Genomic DNA, 23,356 nt, shown 5'->3' on the forward strand with positions numbered 1-23,356 from the left:
GAACTATGACCATGTCCATGAGGATGCCGACCCAAGCCACTTCTACATGATCATCCTTGTACCCCAAGCTGGAGTGTCTTCCAGTGACTATCGAGTTCACCAAAGCACTTGATCGTCGTCCCAGAGGAATTCATGCTAACAACAAGGATCGGTTACGCTTAGAGGGTGACGGTCCGAACACTGCATCTGCCTAGAACAGAGCTGCAACCAAATACAATGTGTGCGTTTCTACTAAGCCATGTTGGAGGGGATGCAAGCAAACAACAGAACATGTGTTTTTTGCCCGTTTTCACTCAGCCGGGCTGAGTCAGGCTACATATGTAAAGTGCCCAAAATCTATGCATTCTACCAAATGCGCCCTTGGTGCACCTCCCACAGGCCACGATCTCACCGACGGAATGACTTCCACAACCTCGTAATCTTGTGCCCAGTAGTTAAGGCATCTCCAAGGGAGACCCTTGAAGCTCCGGTATATGTCTGGGTTGTAATGTCTGAACCGCTTGTAGCAACTTTTGTCATTTAATGGAGACTCCATCGATCCGCGAAGTTGTCCGGATGTCCGTTTTCCGACAAAACCAAGACAAACATGGGGGTTATACCGGTGTCCGAACATCCACTTGACCAACAAAAAGCCACCACGTGACCCTCCTCTCTTTTCTCTCTCCGCACATGCATAGTCCCCTCCTCTCTCTCTCCTTCCAACCGGATAAATAAGGATTAATTCGTGACAAGGGTTGAATGTCTCTCTCCCGCATCATACCCGTGGACCATGTGCGGACATAAAAACGGACAAATACCGGAGCTATTTGCCGTCTCCCTTGAGATGCCCTTAGTTCTTTTGTAAGACCGTGTGCCCTACAACCGTGGATGGGTTTCTTTACCCTCTCTTCTTTCAATATTTGATCCGCATGCTTGTGCTTATTTTAGAAGAGAAAAATCATGATAGGAGCAAATATACTGCTCAGAAATGCTTATTTTAGAGGAGAAAAATCATGATAAGAGCAAATATACTGCTCAGAGATACGGTACATAAAGAGTTAATTAAGGTAAAACGAGGCGATATTATATTGTCAAAGTTTCGAAGTGTTGAGATCGCGCGAAACATGTCCTAGCTAGTCTGTTATAAGTAGTTTATCCAACCTGCAGGCTTCAGAGCTAGCATGCCACGTCGGCGCCTCGGCGGCGGCAACAGCGTAGCTTCGACTAGGTCCTGCCGGCCGGATGAAGACGTGGGCGTCACAGCGAGACACGGCCGACGCGCCCGGCCTACCGTTAGGACTTAGTAACGCGAGCATGTACGAAGCTACGAGAAACTGGCGTTGCGACGACGATGGTCCTCCTCCGTGGTCGTCACGATCTCCTCTAGGTCGTTGGCCCGCTGCGGCGGCGGCGCGGTGGGCGTGCTGGAGCTACCGGCGCGCTGCTCCGTCGCCCTCGCCTGCGCCGCGGCCTCCTCGGTTGCGGGGCCACGTCCGCTGTGCCGCTTCTTGTTGAGAAACGGGATCCGGAGGTGCGAGTGCGGGTGTTGGTGCGGGTGCGGGTTCGGATGAGCCGGCAGCGACGTCGCCTTCTTCTTCACGTCCGTCGCCCAGCTGTGCACGGACACGTGTACGTGCTCGCCGAACGCCTGCAGCTTGATGTCGCCGCCCATCTGATATGATCGACCATCCATAACGATATTACGACCAGCTACTAGCTAAGCAATCAAGCAGTGTTCTTGGTGAAATTAATGGTGTAACGAGAGCGTACGTGGGTGACAATGGCGTACAGCGGCAGGGTGCTGTAGCTGCAGAGCACCTGAACGATGATGCTGAATATTTGACACAGAAAAAGAATTGTCCGTTAGTTGCCGTAGCTAACGGGAAAAAGATAGTGGAGGTTTTGTACTAACCCAATAGCAAGTCTGGGGAGTGCATATGATCTGTTCTCCATGATGCATGAATCGAACCCATATGTTGCCTGCAAACGTACCAGTCAGATATCCCCATGCTTCTTTAATTGTATGCATTTAGTACAGACTGCAGACTAAAGGCAGTTTGTAATTTCAGGACATACCAGGACCCAGAAGAAAAATGCCATCTCAAAGGAGTTCTGGAACAAGATGAAATGGATCAGATGGAGGACGGCCCTAGGGTGGCTAAACCAAAAGTGCTCCTTGCATGGCTTCGTCCATGGGTTTCCTGATGCTTCATCAGAACAATCCGCTGCTTCTTGAGCCAATCGAGTGCTGATGTACTCCAGCTTAGTGCCAACAATAAGCAGAAGCTGCAGGTTTATTTACCCAGAGCAGTAAGAAACTCTTCCATGGAGGTAACTGGAGAATGTATTTACTAGAGTGCCATGGATTTGTTAAGGTACTTACAATCAAGGGCAAGAAAGACAGCCAGAAGTATGTGTGCCACCCTGCATTGACAGTAGATCAAGAACTAACAGTGAGAAAGAAAAGAAAAAAAAGCATGCTAGTTCAAACAATTCCAACACAAACTACTTGTTAAGTTGTTATTGTGGTTCTGAGTTGTTCTAATCAAGTAGCATAACTTGCGCTGCCGGACATGACGATCACAAACATGGTTAAAAGTCTAAATTGTGTTGTTCTCCTAGGATCTGTGTATCTTTGGGCAAACAAATATACGAGGGGACTTTTCTCAGTTTAGGAGTTACCATTTATATTCAGCAGCAGGAAGACGATAACGAAAAGCCATAGGTACCAGCTGCATGCATGTGAGCATCATTAGGTAAACCAAACTAATTTTATTTATGCAATCCAAGTTGGAACTTTACCCAATACTAACCTGATTCCAACTACTTCTTTGAAATCATGCTCAAGGGCACGAACCATGTACTTGTGGAAATCAAAGTCTGGGCGATTTGGGTAGTGCCGCTGGGAGGGGGGAATGGCAAGTATCCTATTAGTTCAGTAGGAAAACCAGGACACTCATGATTGTGCAGAAGTCACTGAACAGTACGTCTTAGTATCTTACCAGAACAAAAGCTGATCTGAGTACTTGATAATCTGGTTTACCGACAGAATTATAAAACTGCTTGAAGAATGCAATCTGAAATCATATGGGAATAAAACCTTTGAAATCATCATAAATATAATATACCGAGTTCAAAATTTGAATTTGGGGAAATTTTGTAACTGAAAGAATGCCTCATATAGCACAGAAATATTGCAATAACTATGCAGAGGCTATGATACTCGGCCATAATAAATGTTTTACTGTGGTCAGTTCATTGCAGTTAAGGCTATATTAGTGTTTGGTTTGGTCATGATATTCTTGTTGCAGAGAGACCTGAAATAACAAAACAAAGTGCAACACCACACTGCACTTCATGCACATGCTATGAGAATATCGTCATGTCATAGTAGCTTTCCAGATCATTGTTATCCTTAGCTGACAATGAACCATCTTCAAGTGTTCTACTCACGTTTTGCAAATAAAAATTTGACCACACATTGAATATTCCGTAACGTGCTGGGATGCCTTCCCCTATTTAATTTCATATATGCAGCCATGGCGTTTAAGATGTAAAATATGATTTGTTAGCACGTTTCTCTTGCGAAAATAAATTGATAACCCCTTAAAAGCAGCTTAAGTTTACTTGGGTAAACCCAAATAATTCTCATGCAATTGTCATTTGTATTACGAATTAAGGATTTACAATTGACTTTATAACAAAAGAGAAGCATAAGTGCATAATAAGAGGGTTATATTACTTACAATCCATCTTACAGCAGATGGTTTCATCCAGCCTGGCCTCTTTTCACGCTCGTTGAGTCTTCCTTGTTGAATTTCTTTCTCCCATTTATTCCATGTTCTCATCTACAAGAGCTTACCCTAAATTTGTTACCTTCACTATCATGTCGCGTGAACTACGTATTCATCCCCAGTAATAGTTATACCTTAGCTCCACCAAGTAACAGCGTTGTAACACAGAACAAAACATGCACCACACCAAGTACAAAGATAAAGATGTGCAGCTGATGCAGAGCCTCTTCAGATAGCATGGGAACTTCACCCTGCATAAGGACAAGAATGATGTTTCAGAATGACCAATCTGGCAAATATTCTTTGCGATTCTTGGGACAGGCAATGTCTAGCAATTACCATTAAACAGAAGTGATTATGTTTTGCTAGTCAGAATACTACATCAGCAGTACTATCAAAGGAAAACAGTATTCACTGAAGCTACAAGCAGATATTTAGGTAATAATGAACCACACTAAACTTGAAGACAGCACTATCTTCACAGTTCATGGTCTACCTTTCTCTTGCAGAGTTTGGCAGCATCTTCTCTGGCTTTGGACTCTTCAATGCATGGAAGCATGATTCGTGCAGCGCTCTCCGGGATGCAAATGCGATTGATGAGATTTTGACAGACGCTTAGTAGGAAGGAAATGAAACCCAGAATCATCAACTCTGCACAAGTAACCAATAAATAGATTAGGCAAGACGAACAAACAGTTTTATACAGCAGGAATGAACTGGTACGAGACATTCTGCTTTGTGTGTCATGGAAACTTTTGTTGGTTGGTATCTGATGTTACTCTCCATATTTATTACAATCAGTTCAGCCATTGCAATTTTAATCAGGAAACAAGTAGCACATATACAGATCATCAGAAGATCTGTATCTTCAGGTTCTAGCAGCCATGGTGCTTGAGATAATTGATGAGGTAAAATTTTGCTGTGATATCGAAAAGATAAAAGGAAGTTATGCAGCAATCTAACTAAATCCGAGGATAATGCTACCTTCTTTGACTCTCTGCAAGGCTGAGAATAGTGCTTCTTGCCCATTGAATTTGAGCACCTGCAGAGAGAAAGGTTTCTTATTAGCATATCATCGAAAACTTCAACAGGAAGACTAAATATGCTTTAGAAACGTAACAGAGATTATAACAGGAATGGGAAGCAGATAGGTAGGGAGGGAGCAGGTCGGGGTGCGCCGTGCCTTGCCGAGACGGTGGAGCAGGCGCTCGGCGGCGAGGGAGATGGCGACGATGACGAGGCAGACGGAGGCGACCACCCACGTCGGCGTGAGCGCCAGCGACTGCGCCTCCTCCTCCTGCCCCATCTCCTCCTCCTTCTCCTCTCCCGCCTTGCCGAGCCGAAGCCGCTACCCGCACCATGTGGCTGATATAGGAGGAGGCAGGCACGCCGGTGGTGGGGAATCACGGCACTGCAGCAGCGACCTGCGCGGCGGCCCACTCCACGGGCCGGTCCTGCGGCGGGGACAGCGCCCCCGGGGGTCCCGCGAGCGCCCTTTGTCCCGGCGCGGCGCGGGCTGGGCGCCGCACGTGACCGTGCGCCCGGCCTCTCGACTCCCGTCGCTGTCGTCCCCCGCGAGGCGCCAGGCCTCGCTTCGCTTTCGAGTTTTGTTCCCGCCTGTGGAACTCGTGAGCGGCCGGCGCGTTTCGGGACTTCGACGGCGAGAGCAGGAAGAAGACGCCAAAGGAAAAAAAAAAAGGAACGATGCGCGCACGTGTCCCGTCAGGTATCAAAATGTTTGGACGGGAATCGCCTTCGTGGTGATAGATGGATGGATGGATGGAGGCAGTGAACCGTCGACGAATTCTGTGGCTCCTGTGACGTTGCCTTTGTGTACGTCAGGCCATGAAAACCTAGATTTGTGGTAACTTTTACCTTACTATATGTTCCGACTGGATTAGTTGCTTCTAGTTTGGATCTGGTTGGTTTTTAAGATTACAGAGTTGAACTGGTTTTATTTGTTGAGCTTTCCAAAATGTCGCCGATATAGCGAAGTGAGCATAGCTTAAATGGTTAGTTTACTATATTTAATACATTGCTCTTTTTTTTTTGAATTCATTTAGACTTTTCGACAATGTTTCTTTAGTGGGAGACGAAATTCTCGTTGATTATTAGATGCCTGTGGAGACTTCGTCAATTTTAATATTTATTGACTCAGTCTTTCAAAAGAGTTCCCACGAGTAGGGTGAATATTTTTTATTCGGGGGAAAGCATAACATTTAATCAACCAGGGCCTTACAATCGTTTGAAATGATAATACTAATCTCCTCTGGGGAGTTTGCTAACCAACAAGCAGTGCGTTGGTGACTACGACCTAGAGCTGCCATAGCATGAGCAGCATTATTTTGTGATCTACAAATTTTCCGGAAATGTACAGGTCGCTCTTCGCCATCTCAGCGATCTCAGTCACCTGATACATGTTACTAGAGCGCTCTGTAGGACAGCTTGATGATTTCGGAGCAATCCGTTTCCACCTGAAGCGGTAGTTGAGTCCAGTGTAGCGCCAGTCGTAGGCCCTCGTCACACGCTGCAAGCTCAGCCTCAAGAGCACCCGAGCAGTTCAAGAGCGACCTGCAAGCCGCATAAATTACTGTACCTTTGTGGTCTCTGAGTATCATTCCAGCGCCCGCTGTTCCATCCGCTTGGACGAAGGATCCGTCGATGTTTAGCTTGGCAACACCACATGGTGGGGGAATCCAATTTACAATCTTCACTAGGGTCGTCCTAGCTCCCTTATGACTTGCCTGGCCTGAGAAAATAACAGCCTGTTTACCCTTCAACACATTCACCTCCTAGTGTTGTTTAATCAGTAGCAACGATTCCATATAGCTGCATAGGAATTTCTTCAAGGCCTCAACCGGGATGATTGGCTTGTTATGGGTAAGCTCATTGCGGACATGCCATATACGCCATAATAACATGAGGAACAACATCCTTTGTGTCTCATTGAGCTGCTGAATACACAACAGCAACCATTCTGGTTCTGTACCTTCGAGAAGGTCATCAGCTGGAAGGTCCCAGACCAATCTCATGACAGTCCATAAGTTACGAGCATGTGGGCATCGAACCAGCGCATGAAAATTTGACTCTGTTTCCTAACCGCATATGGTACAAATCCCATCATGCTCCAATTGTCTACGTCGTTTATTTTCCTTTGTAGCCAACGCCCCCCTTGCTGCCTTCCATGCAAACACACACACCTTTGGAGGAGCACCACAACTCCACAACATTTTCCACGCCGGTCTTGACCCATCTGGTCGTACACTTGATTCACCTACACCCTGCACATCCATAACTCTATCACGAGCCATGTTATAAGCCGACTTGACAGAGAAAATTCCGTGCTTATCCGGGTACCAGGCAATACAGTCATCGTTCATTCTTCTCGAGGCCTTGACTTTCAGAATCTCATCTACGTCAACCTGGAAAAAATGATGCCTGGGTAATGGAACATTCCATGCTCCATCAGCCACCAAAAAATCTGCAACCCATTTAAGTCTGCATCTACGCTTGGGAGTGATCGGCCTATAGGTCGGTCCTCTAGGGATCCAGGGATCTCTCCAAGCACGGATACTTGCCCCATTCCCTACCCGCCATATGTACCCTTGTTTGACCAGCTCGAGTCCATGCTCAATAGCCTGCCAAGTTGTTGATCTGTTACCTGTAAACACAGTATCAGTAATGACACCCTCGGGGTGAATGTTGCCCATATACAAAGAAAGTGATATGCAAACTTTCACTGAGATGTTGAATGCAAAAGGTTCTTTTCAGCTAAGATTTTGATGTTCGCCTAGTGAAAAAGGCATACCCCTACTTGGAGCAGATTTTCTAGGACACATCCCGCGTGAACAATTTTTCTAGAGCATATCCATAACCAGCCAAATTTTGAGTGACGGGTCAAGAATTCTATCCTCTTTGCTCCACATATGTGATTGTCATGTCGGTATATGCAAATCGACTGCTCATCCCTTCACTCCACATGGTTCCCTCCTATAGATTTTTAAACGTCACAGTTGCACAATGAGACATATTCAAGGCATACTTAACAACAAGAGTGCAATTCTTAAGATGTGTTTTAAGATAATTTCTCTTATAAAAGATGAGTTTGAATTTATTTTTCATAAACATTCAAATTTGAAAAGCAAGTATGAAACGAAATTGAAGGAAACACCAACTTACAAAAGCAAAGATTCAAAATCCTTGTAGTCTGCTCACATCCAAGCTAGCATTGGTCGCAATGGCGCAACTGCCGAATTAGTTCAAATAAGTTTATATGGCCAAGACAGTGTTCAAGAACTAGGAGAAATACCATACTTGAAAGTACCGATTACAAAGTGAGTGGTGGTTCCAAACACAAAAAGGTACCGCCTTTTCTTCAAAGACAGAATATATAAGAAGTACTGATAAAAACAGTTGCTCAATTGTATTATTTCAAATATAGCAGATCTTGGAATGAGAATTTGTATAAAAGCGCTATGCCATAGCCGCAGTTCTGAGCAACTGAAAATGGGTTTGATCTATGAGTATGAACAACCCTAAGGTTAGAGAAACACATACAAAGATTGGTAAGGAAGTGGATTTTAGATAACTTTGGCTTAGGATCTATTCTTGTAGTTCATACCAAAGTACTTGCTTGAGCCCATCTTTGTAGTGCGGTTGTCCTATATTCAATGTGAATCTTGGATGACTAAAAAATACATGCTAAAATCTTGAGGATGACAATAACTAGAAAAGTTGTTTGTGGGGCCACCGATGATCTTCACATATAGCCGAGCACATGTATGGTTGTACATGAAAAATAGTTCTAAGTTCTAACCCCTGAAATAAACTAATTGAAATCATTAATCCTCTCAAGTGATTTTCATAAATCATCAAACTCGCTAGGGTATAATAAATATGCACTTTCAACTCTTTAGACATATATTATTAAGAAATTACATGAACTTGGATCAGGATGTGTTTGATGGCACATGAAAAATAAAGGATTGTTACTAGAGGTTTAAGTGGATGACTCTTTTTGCCTCCAAAGTAGTATTCAAGGAATTCTTATGAAAATTTGTAAGGATTCTAATCTTGTAAGTCAAACGACAAATGTAGTGAAATTACATAAGAATTCAAATCCTTACAAAATCACATGGAATTCCTTGAATCAATGAGGCCATAAATGTGCTAGGACTATTTATGAAGTTTCATAATTGTTTAAATTTCTCTGGAAACTTTCAATTTTCAGTTGGGATTCAATCAAATGGTAGTTCGAATTTTGAATTTTGATTCTAACGCGGCCTGATTCATGATAGCAGGGTTTGGTGACACTAAAGCGATAGTTTTCATGCATGTGGCCTCATGAGTGGGACCAGTCAAGAATCATTGGTACGAACTGTTGAGTATATGTGTTATGTGCATATTGTGTATTGGGCCCGCCTCCTAGTTCTTTGTATAGTTGAGGTCTATGGCCCACCTTTGTACATCATATATACGTGCCTATGCACGAGAGCAATACTACGTGCAATTCCCACAACATACATGGTATCAGTTTTTAGGTTCTAACCCTAGTCTTCCATTGCCGCCGCCGTCGCGCTCCTCCGCGCCGCCGCCGCCGCAACCTAGCCGCCGCCTCTTGCGCACCTCCCGCGCTGGCCGCCGCTCGCGTGCTCCCCAGCTGCTGCCCCGATCACCCGCTGGCCGCTGCAGCCCGCTGGCTCGATCGATCCAGCCCGCCAGCACGCCGCTGCTTGATGACCCACAAGTATAGGGGATCTATCGTAGTCCTTTCGATAAGTAAGAGTATCGAACCCAACGAGGAGCAGAAGGAAATGACAAGCAGTTTTCAGTAAGGTATTCTTTGCAAGCACTGAAATTATCGGTAACAGATAGTTTTATGATAAGGTAATTCGTAACGGGTAACAAGTAATAAAAGTAAACAAGGTGCAGCAAGGTGGCCCAATCCTTTTTGTAGCAAAGGACAAGCCTGGACAAACTCTTATATAAAGGAAAGCACTCCCGAGGACACATGGGAATTATTGTCAAGCTAGTTTTCATCATGCTCATATGATTCGCGTTCGTTACTTTGATAATTTGATATGTGGGTGGACCGGTGCTTGGGTACTGCCCTTCCTTGGACAAGCATCCCACTTATGATTAACCCCCCTCGCAAGCATCCGCAACTACGAAAGAAGAATTAAGGTAAACCTAACCATAGCATGAAACATATGGATCCAAATCAGCCCCTTACGAAGCAACGCATGAACTAGGGTTTAAGCTTCTGTCACTCTAGCAACCCATCATCTACTTATTACTTCTCAATGCCTTCCCCTAGGCCCAAACAATGGTGAAGTTTCATGTAGTCGGCGTTCACATAACACCACTAGAGGAAAGACAACATACATCTCATCAAAATATCGAACGAATACCAAATTCACATGACTACTTATAACAAGACTTCTCCCATGTCCTCAGGAACAAACGTAGCTACTCACAAATCATATTCATGTTCATAATCAGAGGGGTATTAATGTGCATAAAGGATCCGAACATATAATCTTCCACCGAATAAACCAATTAGCATCAACTACAAGGAGTAATCAACACTACTAGCAACCCACAGGTACCAATCTGAGGTTTGGAGACAAAGATCGGATACAAGAGATGAACTAGGGTTTGAGAGGAGATGGTATTGGTGAAGATGTTGATGGAGATTGCCCCCCTCCTGATGAGAGGATCGATGGTGATGACGATGGTGGCGATTTCCCCCTCCCGGAGGGATGTTTCCCCGGCAGAACAGCTCCGCCGGAGCCCTAGATTGGTTTCGCCAGGTTCCGCCTTGAGACGACGGTGCTTCGTCCCAAAAGCTTCCTTCTGATTTTTTTCAGGGCAAAAGACACCTTATACCAGAAGATGGGCATCAGGGGGCTGCCAGGTGGCCCACGAGGCAGGGGGCGCGCCCAGGGGGTAGGGCGCGCCCTCCACCCTCGTGGACGGTGGGTGGCCCCCCTCTGGTGCTTTCTTCGCCCGATATTTTTAATATATTCCAAAACTGACTTTCGTAGAGTTTCAGGACTTTTGGAGTTGTGCAGAATAGGTCTCTAATATTTGCTCCTTTTCCAGCCCAGAATTCCAGCTGCCGGCATTCTCCCTCTTCATGTAAACCTTATAAAATAAGAGAGAAAGGGCATAAGTATTGTGACATAATGTGTAATAACAGCCCATAATGCAATAAATATCGATATAAAAGCATGATGCAAAATGGACGTATCAACTCCCCCAAGCTTAGACCTCGCTTGTCCTCAAGCGGAAGCCGATATAGAAAATTATGTCCACATGTTTAGAGATAGAGGTGTCGATAAAATAAAATACGGACATGAGGGCATCATGATCATTCTTAGAATAGCAACATATATAAATATTGTCATATGATTTCTTATGTTGAAGTAACAATCTATTCACAATGTAAAGTATGAATCAGAAACTTCACTGAAAACTAACAAACTATAATCTCAGTCATTGAAGCAATTGCAATTTATCATAACATCGGAAAGAGTCAATATAAGAGCTTTTCAGCAAGTCCACATACTCAACTATCATTTAGTCTTTCACAATTGCTAACACTCACGCAATACTTATAGGTATGAAGTTTTAATCAGACACAGAGAAAGATAGGGGCTTATAGTTTTGTCTCCCAACCTTTTACCTCAAGGGTAACGTCAACAATAATGCTTTATGAAAACCCACATCCAATTGGATATATATATCAGGATCTTTCCAACACATAGTGCTTGCCAAAGGATAAAGTGTAAAAAGGAAAGGTGAAGATCACCATGACTCTTTTATAAGGTATAAGACAAAAATAAAAGATAGGCCCTTCGCAGAGGGAAGCAGAGGTTGTCATGTGCTTTTATGGTTGGATGCACAAAATCTTAATGCAAAAGAACGTCACTTTATATTGCCACTTGTGATAGGGACCTTTATTATGCAGTCTGTCGCTTTTATTTCTTCCATATCACAAGCTCGTATAAAGCTTATTTTCTCCACACTAATAGATCATACATATTTAGAGAGCAATTTTTATTGCTTGCAACAATGACAACTTACTTGAAGGATCTTACTCCATCCATAGGTAGATATGGTGGACTCTCATGGCAAAACTGGGTTTAAGGATATTTGGAAGCACAAGTAGTATCTCTACTTGGTGCAAAGAATTTGGCTAGCGTGAGGGGGAAAGGTAAGCTCAACATGTTGGATGATCCATGACAATATAATTTATTTCGGATATAAGAAGACATAACCCATTACGTTGTCTTCCTTGTCCAACATCAACTTTTTAGCATGTCATATTTTAATGAGTGCTCACAATCATAAAAAATGTCCAAGATAGTATATTTATATGTGAAAACCTCTCTTTCTTTATTACTTCCTATTAATTTCAACGATGACCAAAACTACGTTTGTCAACTCTCAACAACTTCTATTCATCATACTCTTTATATGTGAAGTCATTACTCTCCATAAGATCAATATGATCTCTTTATTTCTTTTTATTCTTTCCTTTTCTTTTATTCCCTCAAGATCATAGCAAGATAACCAAGCCCTCAACTCAAGACTAATCTTTATTATATATAGCTCACGGACTCGATTACATAGATAAGGATCAACATAAAAACTCAAAGCTAGATCATACTAAACTTTATTCTACTAGATCAAGATATAACCAAAAGGATCGAACTAAGAAAAACGGTAAAGATAGAAGGTGGTGGTGATACGATACCGGGGCACCTCCCCCAAGCTTGACAGTTGCCAAGGGGAGTGCCCATACCCATGTGTTTATGTCTCTTTCTTCGGAGGTGGTGATGATGGAGTTGTTGATGATGTAGGCTTGTCGTCCATCTTCCAAGGAATAGGCTCACCATCATAGAAATATGATCGAGTCTCCGGGATCCTCAAATCTGCAGCCAAACTCATCCTCTTGAATCTATATTCATACTCACAGTTTTGGTTTTGTAGGTCATAGATCTGGGCTTGGAGGTGCTCGATTTTCTCGTGAAGCTTGAAGATGGTCTCCCCAATGTTCTTGGCATCCGGCTTGTGGTTGTTGGTGAACTCCGCGATCATCATGTGGTTGGCGTTGAGTCCGCGTTCCACCATCCCCTAGCACTTGAAAACTTGTTGCTCCATTGCTTCGAGTCTTGTCTCCACGCTTCCGGTCCTCCTTGGTCCCTCAACATCACGGATGTGCAGCACCCCCTCACGCATCTCAATGGTTTGAGTGTGTTGCAGCACCTCCGCGAGGTAGGGGTTGATGACCTTCTCGAAAAATTTGTCCTTGGGGGCGCTTGAAGACGTCATGGTGATGTAGATCTGTCAGAAAAACAGCTCGAAACAAGAGCAGAGGATTGTGTCGTGGTACGATGGTCAAAACCTTCGGGAGATTATATACTGCATTTTTGCTGACCAACAGAAGTATCGTGCAAGAAAACGGAGTCCGGAGAGCACACGAGGTGCCCACGAGGCAGGGGGGCGCCCAGGGGGGTAGGGCGCGCCTTCCACCCTTGTGGATGCCTCGTGTCCCTTTCAAACTACTTCTTATTTTCCTATTTTCTTAAATATTCCAAAACGGAGAAAAATTGCTATTAGAACTGTTTCGGAGTCGCATTACTTACCGTACCACATACCTATTCCTTTTCAGAGTCTGAAACGTTCTGGAAAGTGTCCCTTATGTACTCCTCCGGGGTTACGGTATCAATAACATTGGTTTCAACATTTATGGGATTACCTGAGATATAATGTTTGATTCTTAGACCGTTCACCACCTTCAGATTTGTGCCTTCGAAGTTGTTGATTTTTATGGCACCGGAACGATAGACCTCCTCGATAACGTAAGGACCTTCCCATTTAGAGAGGAGTTTTCCTGCAAAAAATCTTAAACAAGAGTTGTATAACAGGACATAATCACCTACATTAAACTCACGCTTTTGTATCCTGTTGTCATGCCACCTTTTAACTTTTTCTTTAAACAGTTTGGCATTCTCATAGGCCTGGGTTCTCCACTCATCAAGTGAGCTAATGTCAAATAGTCTCTTCTCACCGGCAAGTTTCAAATCATAATTGAGCTCTTTAATGGCCCTTATGTTCTAGTTCGAGAGGTAAGTGACATGCTTTTCCATAAACCATTTTATACGGAGACATACCCATAGGATTTTTATATGCAGTTCTGTAGGCCCATAATGCATCATCAAGTTTCTTGGACCAATTCTTTCTAGATCTGTTAACAGTCTTTTGCAAAATTAATTTAATCTCTCTATTACTCAGTTCTACTTGACCACTAGACTGTGGGTGGTATGGAGATGCAATTCGATGATTAACATCATACTTAGCAAGCATTTTACGAAAACCATGAATAAAATGTGAACCACCATCGGTCATTAAGTATCTAGGGACTCCAAACCTCGGAAAAATAACTTCTTTAAGCATTTTAATAAAGGTGTTATGATCAGCACTACTAGTTGGAATAGCTTCTAACCACTTAGTAACGTAATCAATATCAACTAAAATATGTGTATACCCATTAGAGGAAGGAAACGGTCCCATATAATCAAAGCCCCAAACATCAAATGGTTCAATAACAAGTGAATAGTTCATAGGCATTTCTTGACGTCTACTAATATTACCAATTCTTTGACATTCATCACAAGACAAGACAAACTTACGGGCATCTTTGAAAAGAGTAGGCCAATAAAAACTGGATTGCAATACCTTATGTGCAGTTCTATCTCCAGCGTGGTGTCCTCCATAAGCCTCGGAGTGACACTTGCGTAGGATCTGTTCCTGTTCATGCTCAGGTACACAACGTCTAATAACACCATCTACTCCTTCTTTATAAAGGTGTGGGTCATCCCAGAACTAATGTCTTAAATCATAGAAAAACTTTTTCTTTTGCTGGTATGTGAAACTAGGTGGTATAAATTTAGCAACAATGTAATTAGCATAATCAGCATACCATGGAGCAGTACGAGAAGCATTTATGACAGCTAATTGTTCATCAAGAAAGCTATCATCAATAGGTAGTGGGTCATCAAGAACATTCTCTAACCTAGATAAGTTGTCTACAACAGGGTTCTCAGCTCCCTTTCTATCAATAATATGCAAATCAAATTCTTGTAGCAAGAGAACCCATCTAATAAGTCTAGGTTTAGCATATTTCTTTTCCATAAGGTATTTAATAGCAGCATGATCAGTGTGAACAGTTACTTTAGAATCAACGTTATAAGGTCTGAACTTATCACAAGCAAATACAACTGCTAAAAATTCCTTTTCAGTAGTAGCATAATTTCTCTAGGCACTGTCTAGAGTTTTACTAGCATATTGGATAACATTTAATTTCTTATCAACTCTTTGTCCTAGAACAGCACCTACAGCATAATCACTAGCATCACACATAATTTCAAAGGGTAAATTCCAATCAGGTGGCTGAACAATAGGTGCAGAAATCAAGGCTTTCTTAAGTATTTCAAATGCTTCTACACAATCATCATCAAAGACAAAAGAAACATCTTTTTGTAAAAGATTAGTCAGAGGCCTAGAAATTTTTGAGAAGTCTTTAATGAACCTTCTATAGAAACCGGCATGACCAAGGAAACTTCTTATACCTTTGATGTCCTTAGGACACGACATCTTTTAAATAGCATCAACTTTAGCTTTATCAACTTCAATACCTCTTTCAGAAATTTTATGCCCCAAGACAATATCTTCATTAACCATAAAGTGGCACTTCTCCCAATTCAAGACAAGATTAGTTTCTTCACATCTCTGCAAAACTCGATCAAGGTTGCTTAAGCAATCATCAAAAGAAGTTCCATACACGGAGAAATCATCCATGAAAACCTCAACAATCTTTTCACAAAAGTCAGAGAATATAGAAGTCATACATCTTTGAAAGGTAGCAGGTGCATTACATAAACCAAAAGGCATACGTCTATAAGCAAAGGTACCGAAAGGGCAAGTAAAAGTGGTCTTTTCCTGATCCTCTTTTGACACAGGTATTTGAGAGAAACCAGAATAACCGTCTAGAAAGCAAAAATGTGTATGTTTGGATAATCTTTCTAGCATTTGATCAATAAAAGGTAAAGGGTAATGATCCTTTCTAGTAGCTTTATTTAATTTGCAGAAATCAATTAACATTCTATAACCTGTAACAATTCTTTGTGGGATCAATTCATCTTTATCATTAGGAACAACAGTAATACCTCCCTTCTTAGGGACACAATCAACAGGATAAATTATACCTGCCTCCAGAAGCTTTAGTATTTCATTTCTTACCACTTCTTTCATCTTAGGATTTAACCGTCGTTGGTGATCAACAACCGGTTTAGCGTCTTTCTCCAATTTTATTTTGTGTTGGCATAGAGTGGGATTAATGCCCTTAAGATCATCAAGAGTATATCCAATAGCAGCACGGTGCTTCTTCAGAGTTTTCAATAATTTCTCTTCTTCCTGCTCTGAAAGGTTAGCACTAATAATAACAGGATATATCTTCTTTTCATCAAGATAAGCATATTTAAGAGTATCAGGTAATAGTTTAAGCTCAAACACGGGATCGGCCTTGGGTGGAGGAGGATCCCCTAGAATTTCAACAGGTAAGTTGTGTTTCAAAATAGGCCCCTGTTTAAAGAATACTTCATCTATTTCCCTTCTTTCATTCATAAACATATCATTTTCATGGTCTAGGAAATATTGTTCTAAAGGATCATTAGGAGGCACGGCAATAGAAGCAAGACCAGTAATTTCATCTTTACTAGGCAATTCTTTATCATGGGGTTGTCTACGAAATTTAGCAAAATTAAAATCATGAGACATGTCCCCTAAACCAACAGTAACAATATCCTTTTCGCAGTCTATCTTAGCATTAACAATATTCAAGAAGGGTCTACCAAATATAATGGGACAAAAGTCATCTTGTGGGGAACCAAGAACAAGAAAATCAGTAGGATATTTAACTTTCCCACACAAGACTTCAACATCTCTAACAATCCCAATTGGTGAAATAGTATCTGTATTGGCAAGCTTAATAGTAACATCAATATTTGTTGGGGAACGTAGTAATTTCAAAAAAATTCCTACGCACACGCAAGATCATGGTGATGCATAGCAACGAGAGGGGAGAGTGTTGTCCACGTACCCTCGTAGACCGAAAGCGGAGGCGTTAGCACAACGCGGTTGATGTAGTCGTACGTCTTCACGATCCGACCGATCAAGTACCGAACGCACGGCACCTCCGAGTTTAGCACACGTTCAGCTCGATGACGTCCCTCGAACTCCGATCCAGCCGAGTGTTGAGGGAGAGTTTCGTCAACACGACGGAGTGGTGACGATGATAATGTTCTACGGACGCAGGGCTTTGCCTAAGCACCGCTACGATATTATCGAGGTGGACTATGGTGGAGGGGGGCACCGCACACGGCTAAACGATCAATGATCAATTGTGTGTCTTTGGGGTGCCCCCTGCCCCCGTATATAAAGGAGCAAGGGGGGAGAGGTGGCCGGCCATGAGAGGGGTGTGCCAGGAGGAGTCCTACTCCCACCGGGAGTAGGACTCCCTCCCTTTCCTTGTTGGATTAGGAGAAGGGGGAAAGAGAAGAGAGAGAGGAAGGAAAGGGGGGGCGCCGCCCCCCCTCCTTGTCCAATTCAGACTAGAGGGGGAGGGGGCGCGTGGCCTACCCTAGCCGCCTCTCCTCTTCTCCACTAAGGCCCATGTAGGCCCATTAAACCCCCCGGGGGTTCCGGTAACCTGCCGGTACTCCGGTATATATCCGATAACCCCCGGAACTATTCCGGTGTCCGAATATAGTCGTCCAATATATCAATCTTCATGTCTCGACCATTTCGAGACTCCTCGTCATGTCCGTGATCACATCCGGGACTCCGAACTACCTTCGGTACATCAAAACATATAAACTCATAATATAACTGTCATCGAAACTTTAAGCGTGCGGACCCTACGGGTTCGAGAACTATGTAGACATGACCGAGTCATGTCTCCGGACAATAACCAATAGCGGAACCTGGATGCTCATATTGGCTCCCACATATTCTACAAAGATCTTTATCGGTCAAACCGCATAACAACATACGTTGTTCCCTTTGTCATCGGTAAGTTACTTGCCCGAGATTCGATCGTCGGTATCTCAATACCTAGTTCAATCTCGTTACTGGCAAGTCTCTTTACTCGTTCTGTAATACATCATCCCGCAACTAACTCATTAGTTGCAATGCTTGCAAGGCTTAAGTGATGTGCATTGCCGAGTGGGCCCAGAGATACCTCTGCGACAATCGGAGTGACAAATCCTAATCTCGAAATACGCCAACCCAACAAGTACCTTTGGAGACACCTGTAGAGCACCTTTATAATCACCCAGTTACGTTGTGGCGTTTGGTAGCACACAAAGTGTTCCTCCGGTAAACAGGAGTTGCATAATCTCATAGTCATAGGAACATGTATAAGTCATGAAGAAAGCAATAGCAGAATACTAAACGATCGTGTGCTAAGCTAACGGAATGGGTCAAGTCAATCACATCATTCTCCTAATGATGTGATCCCGCTAATCAAATGACAACTCGTGTCTATGGCTAGGAAACATAACCATCTTTGATCAACGAGCTAGTCAAGTAGAGGCATACTAGTGACACTCTGTTTGTCTATGTATTCACACAAGTATTATGTTTCCGGTTAATACAATTCTAGCATGAATAATAAACATTTATCATGATATAAGGAAATAAATAATAACTTTATTATTGCCTCTAGGGCATATTTCCTTCAGTCTCCCACTTGCACTAGAGTCAATAATCTGGATTACATAGTAATGATTCTAACACCCATGGAGCCTTGGTGCTCATCATGTTTTGCTCATGGAAGAGGCTTAGTCAACGGGTCTGCAACATTCAGATCCGTATGTATCTTGCAAATTTCTATGTCTCCCACCTGGACTAGATCCCGGATGGAATTGAAGCGTCTCTTGATGTGCTTGGTTCTCTTGTGAAATCTAGATTCCTTCGCCAAGGCAATAGCACCAGTATTGTCACAAAAGATTTTCATTGGACCCGATGCACTAGGTATGACACCTAGATCGGATATGAACTCCTTCATCTAGACTCCTTCATTTGCTGCTTCTGAAGAAACTATGTACTCCGCTTCACACGTAGATCCCGCCACAACACTTTGTTTAGAACTGCACCAACTGACAGCTCCACCATTCAATGTAAACATGTATCCGGTTTGCGATTTAGAATCGTCCGGATCAGTGTCAAAGCTTGCATCGACGTAACCATTTACGACTAGCTCTTTGTCACCTCCATATACGAGAAACATATCCTTAGTCCTTTTCAGGTATTTCAGGATGTTCTTGACCGTTGTCCAGTGATCCACTCCTGGATTACTTTGGTACCTCCCTGCTAAACTTATAGCAAGGCACACATCAGGTCTGGTACACAGCATTGCATACATGATAGAGCCTATGGCTGAAGCATAGGGAACATCTTTCATCTTCTCTCTATCTTCTGCAGTGGTCGGGCATTGAGTCTTACTCAACTTCACACCTTGTAACACAGGCAAGAACCCTTTCTTTGCTTGATCCATTTTGAACTTCTTCAAAACTTTGTCAAGGTATGTGCTTTGTGAAAGTCCAATTAAGCGTCTTGATCTATCTCTATAGATCTTGATGCCCAATATATAAGCAGCTTCACCGAGGTCCTTCATTGAAAAATTCTTATTCAAGTATCCCTTTATGCTATCCAGAAATTCTATATCATTTCCAATCAGTAATATGTCATCCACATATAATCAGAAATGCTATAGAGCTCCCACTCACTTTCTTGTAAATACAGGCTTCTCCAAAAGTCTGTATAAAACCAAATGCTTTGATCACACTATCAAAGCGTTTATTCCAACTGCGAGAGGCTTGCACCAGTCCATAAATGGATCGCTGGAGCTTGCACACTTTGTTAGCTCCTTTTGGATCGACAAAACCTTCCGCTTGCATCATATACAACTCTTCTTCCAGAAATCCATTCAGGAATGCAGTTTTGACATCCATTTGCCAAATTTCATAATCATAAAATGCGGCAATTGCTAACATGATTCGGACAGACTTAAGCATCGCTACTGGTGAGAAAGTCTCATCATAGTCAATCCCTTGAACTTGTCGAAAACCTTTCGCAACAAGTCGAGCTTTATAGACAGTAACATTACCGTCAGCGTCAGTCTTCTTCTTGAAGATCCATTTATTCTCAATGGCTTGCCGATCATCGGGCAAGTCAACCAAAGTCCACACTTTGTTCTCATACATGGATCCCATCTCAGATTTCATGGCCTCAAGCCATTTTGCGGAATCTGGGCTCACCATCGCTTCTTCATAGTTCGTAGGTTCATCATGGTCTAGTAACATGACTTCCAGAACAGGATTACCGTACCACTCTGGTGCGGATCTTACTCTGGTTGATCTACGAGGTTCAGTAACAAATTGATCTGAAGTTTCATGATCATCATCATTAACTTCCTCACTAATTGGTGTAGGTGTCACAGAAACCGGTTTCTATGATGAACTACTTTCCAATAAGGGAGCAGGTACAGTTACCTCATCAAGTTCTACTTTCCTCCCACTCACTTCTTTCGAGAGAAACTCCTTCTCTAGAAAGATTCCAAATTTAGCAACAAAAGTCTTGCCTTCGGATTTGTGATAGAAGGTGTACCCAACAGTCTCTTTTGGGTATCCTATGAAGACACATTTTTCCGATTTGGGTTCGAGCTTATCAGGTTGAAGCTTTTTCACATAAGCATCACAGCCCCAAACTTTAAGAAACGACAACTTTGGTTTCTTACCAAACCACAGTTCATAAGGCGTCGTCTCAACGGATTTCTATGGTGTCCTATTTAACGTGAATGCGGCCGTCTCTAAAGCATAACCCCAAAACGATAGCGGTAAATCAGTAAGAGACATCATAGATCGCACCATATCTAGTAAAGTACGATTACGACGTTCGGACACACCATTAAGCTGTGATGTTCCGGGTGGCGTGAGTTGCGAAACTATTCCGCATTGTTTCAAATGAAGACCAAACTCGTAACTCAAATATTCTCCTCCACGATCAGATCGTAGAAACTTTATTTTCTTGTTACGATGATTTTCAACTTCACTCTGAAATTCTTTGAACTTTTCAAATGTTTCAGACTTATGTTTCATTAAGTAGATATACCCATATCTGCTTAAATCATCTGTGAAGGTGAGAAAATAACGATACCCGCCGCGAGCCTCAACATTCATCGGACCACATACATCTGTATGTATGATTTCCAACAAATCTGTTGCTCGCTCCATAGTTCCGGAGAACGGCGTTTTAGTCATCTTGCCCATGAGGCACGGTTCGCAAGTACCAAGTGATTCATAATCAAGTGGTTCCAAAAGTCCATCAGTATGGAGTTTCTTCATGCACTTTTCACCGATATGACCTAAACGGCAGTGCCACGAATAAGTTGCACTATCATTATCAACTCTGCATCTTTTGTCTTCAATATTATGAATATGTGTATCACTACTATCAAGATTCAACAAAAATAGACCACTCTTCAAGGGTGCATGACCATAAAAGATATTACTCATATAAATAGAACAACCATTATTCTCTGATTTAAATGAATAACCGTCTCGCATCAAACAAGATCCAGATATAATGTTCATGCTCAACACTGGCACCAAATAACAATTATTTAGGTCTAAAACTAATCCCGAAGATAGATGTAGAGGTAGCGTGCCGACCGCGATCACATCGACTTTGGAACCATTTCCCACGCGCATCGTCACCTCGTCCTTAGCCAATCTTCGCTTAATCCGTAGTCCCTGTTTCGAGTTGCAAATATTAGCAACAGAACCAGTATCAAATACCCAGGTGCTACTGCGAGCATTAGTAAGGTACACATCAATAACATGTATATCACATATACCTTTGTTCACCTTGCCATCCTTCTTATCTGCCAAATACTTGGGGCAGTTCCGCTTCCAGTGACCAGTCTGTTTGCATTAGAAGCACTCAGTCTCAGGCTTAGGTCCAGACTTGGGTTTCTTCTCCTAAGCAGCAACTTGTTTGCTGTTCTTCTTGAAGTTCCCCTTCTTCTTCCCTTTGCCCTTTTTCTTGAAACTGGTGGTCTTGTTGACCATCAACACTTGATGCTCCTTCTTGATTTCTACCTCCGCAGCTTTTAGCATTGCGAAGAGCTCGGGAATTGTCTTATCCATCCCTTGCATGTTATAGTTCATCACGAAGCTCTTGTAGCTTGGTGGCAGTGATTGAAGAATTCTGTCAATGACGCTATCATCCGGAAGATTAACTCCCAGTTGAATCAAGTGATTGTTATACCCAGACATTTTGAGTATATGCTCACTGACAGAACTATTCTCCTCCATCTTACAACTGTAGAACTTATTGGAGACTTCATATCTCTCAATCCGGGCATTTGCTTGAAATATTAACTTCAACTCCTGGAACATCTCATATGCTCCATGACGTTCAAAACGTCGTTGAAGTCCCAGTTCTAGGTCGTAAAGCATGGCACACTGAACTATTGAGTAGTCATCAGCTTTGCTCTGCCAGACGTTCATAACATCTGGCGTTGCTCCTGCAGCAGGTTTGGCACCTAGCGGTGCTTCCAGGACGTAATTCTTCTGTGCAGCAATGAGGATAATCCTCAAGTTACGGACCCAGTCCGTGTAATTGCTACCATCATCTTTCAACTTTGCTTTCTCAAGGTACGCATTAAAATTCAACGGAACAACAGCACGGGCCATCTATCTACAACAACATAGACAAGCAAGATACTATCAGGTACTAAGTTCATGATAAATTTAAGTTCAATTAATCATATTACTTAAGAACTCCCACTTAGATAGACATCCCTCTAATCCTCTAAGTGATCACGTGATCCATATCAACTAAACCATGTCCGATCATCACGTGAGATGGAGTAGTTTCAATGGTGAACATCACTATGTTGATCATATCTTCTATATGATTCACGCTCGACCTTTCGGTCTCCGTGTTCCGAGGCCATATCTGTTATATGCTAGGCTCGTCAAGTTTAACCTGAGTATTCCGCATGTGCAACTGTTTTGCATCCGTTGTATTTGAACATAGAGCCTATCACACCCGATCATCACGTGGTGTCTCAGCACGAAGAACTTTTGCAATGGTGCATACTCAGGGAGAACACTTTCGCGTGGTGTCCCACCGGCAGTAGGACTCCCTCCCTTCCTTGTTGGATTAGGAGAGGAGAGGGAAGCAGAGAGAGGGGGAAAGGAAAGGGGGGCGCCCCCCCCCCCTCCATGTCCAATTCGGACTTGGGGGGGAGGGGCGCGCGGTTGCCCCTTGGCCACCTCTCCTCTACCACCAATTGGGCCCATGAGGCCCAATAACCTCCGGGGGGTTCCGGTACTCCGGTATATATCCGATAACCCCCGAAACCATTCCTGTGTATGAATATAGTCGTCCAATATATCAATCTTCATGTCTCGACCATTTCGAGACTCCTCGTCATGTCCGTGATC

General features: G+C 42.9%; 1 protein-coding gene across 1 annotated transcript; it reads right to left on the reverse strand.

Annotated features, from left to right (window-relative positions):
• Window positions 1-974: 974 nt before the first annotated feature.
• Window positions 975-5,517, reverse strand: LOC109782458 (MLO-like protein 13). The gene is made up of 13 exons (XM_020341078.3): window positions 4,957-5,517; window positions 4,758-4,815; window positions 4,270-4,424; window positions 3,908-4,024; window positions 3,726-3,827; window positions 2,982-3,056; window positions 2,793-2,881; window positions 2,662-2,711; window positions 2,363-2,403; window positions 2,056-2,265; window positions 1,892-1,959; window positions 1,750-1,810; window positions 975-1,651 (listed from the first exon to the last, which is right to left on the reverse strand). Exons 1-13 carry the CDS (start codon window positions 5,077-5,079, stop codon window positions 1,304-1,306), a joined length of 1,497 nt encoding a protein of 498 aa, XP_020196667.1. The 5' UTR covers window positions 5,080-5,517; the 3' UTR covers window positions 975-1,303.
• Window positions 5,518-23,356: the final 17,839 nt, after the last annotated feature.

This window comes from Aegilops tauschii, chromosome 6, assembly GCF_002575655.3.
Source record: "Aegilops tauschii subsp. strangulata cultivar AL8/78 chromosome 6, Aet v6.0, whole genome shotgun sequence".
Lineage (NCBI taxonomy): Eukaryota > Viridiplantae > Streptophyta > Magnoliopsida > Poales > Poaceae > Aegilops > Aegilops tauschii.

What these genes read in the sequence shown, in the direction of transcription:
- LOC109782458 (XM_020341078.3), bottom strand. Translation starts at nt 5,079, where the DNA reads ATGGGGCAGGAGGAGGAGGCGCAGTCGCTGGCGCTCACGCCGACGTGG. An exon ending in CTTGCAGAGAGTCAAAGAAG is followed by an intron (nt 4,425 to 4,757) that starts GTAGCATTATCC and finishes TTACTTGTGCAG; the next exon opens with AGTTGATGATTCTGGGTTTC. An exon ending in CCTGCTGCTGAATATAAATG is followed by an intron (nt 2,404 to 2,661) that starts GTAACTCCTAAA and finishes CTGTCAATGCAG; the next exon opens with GGTGGCACACATACTTCTGG.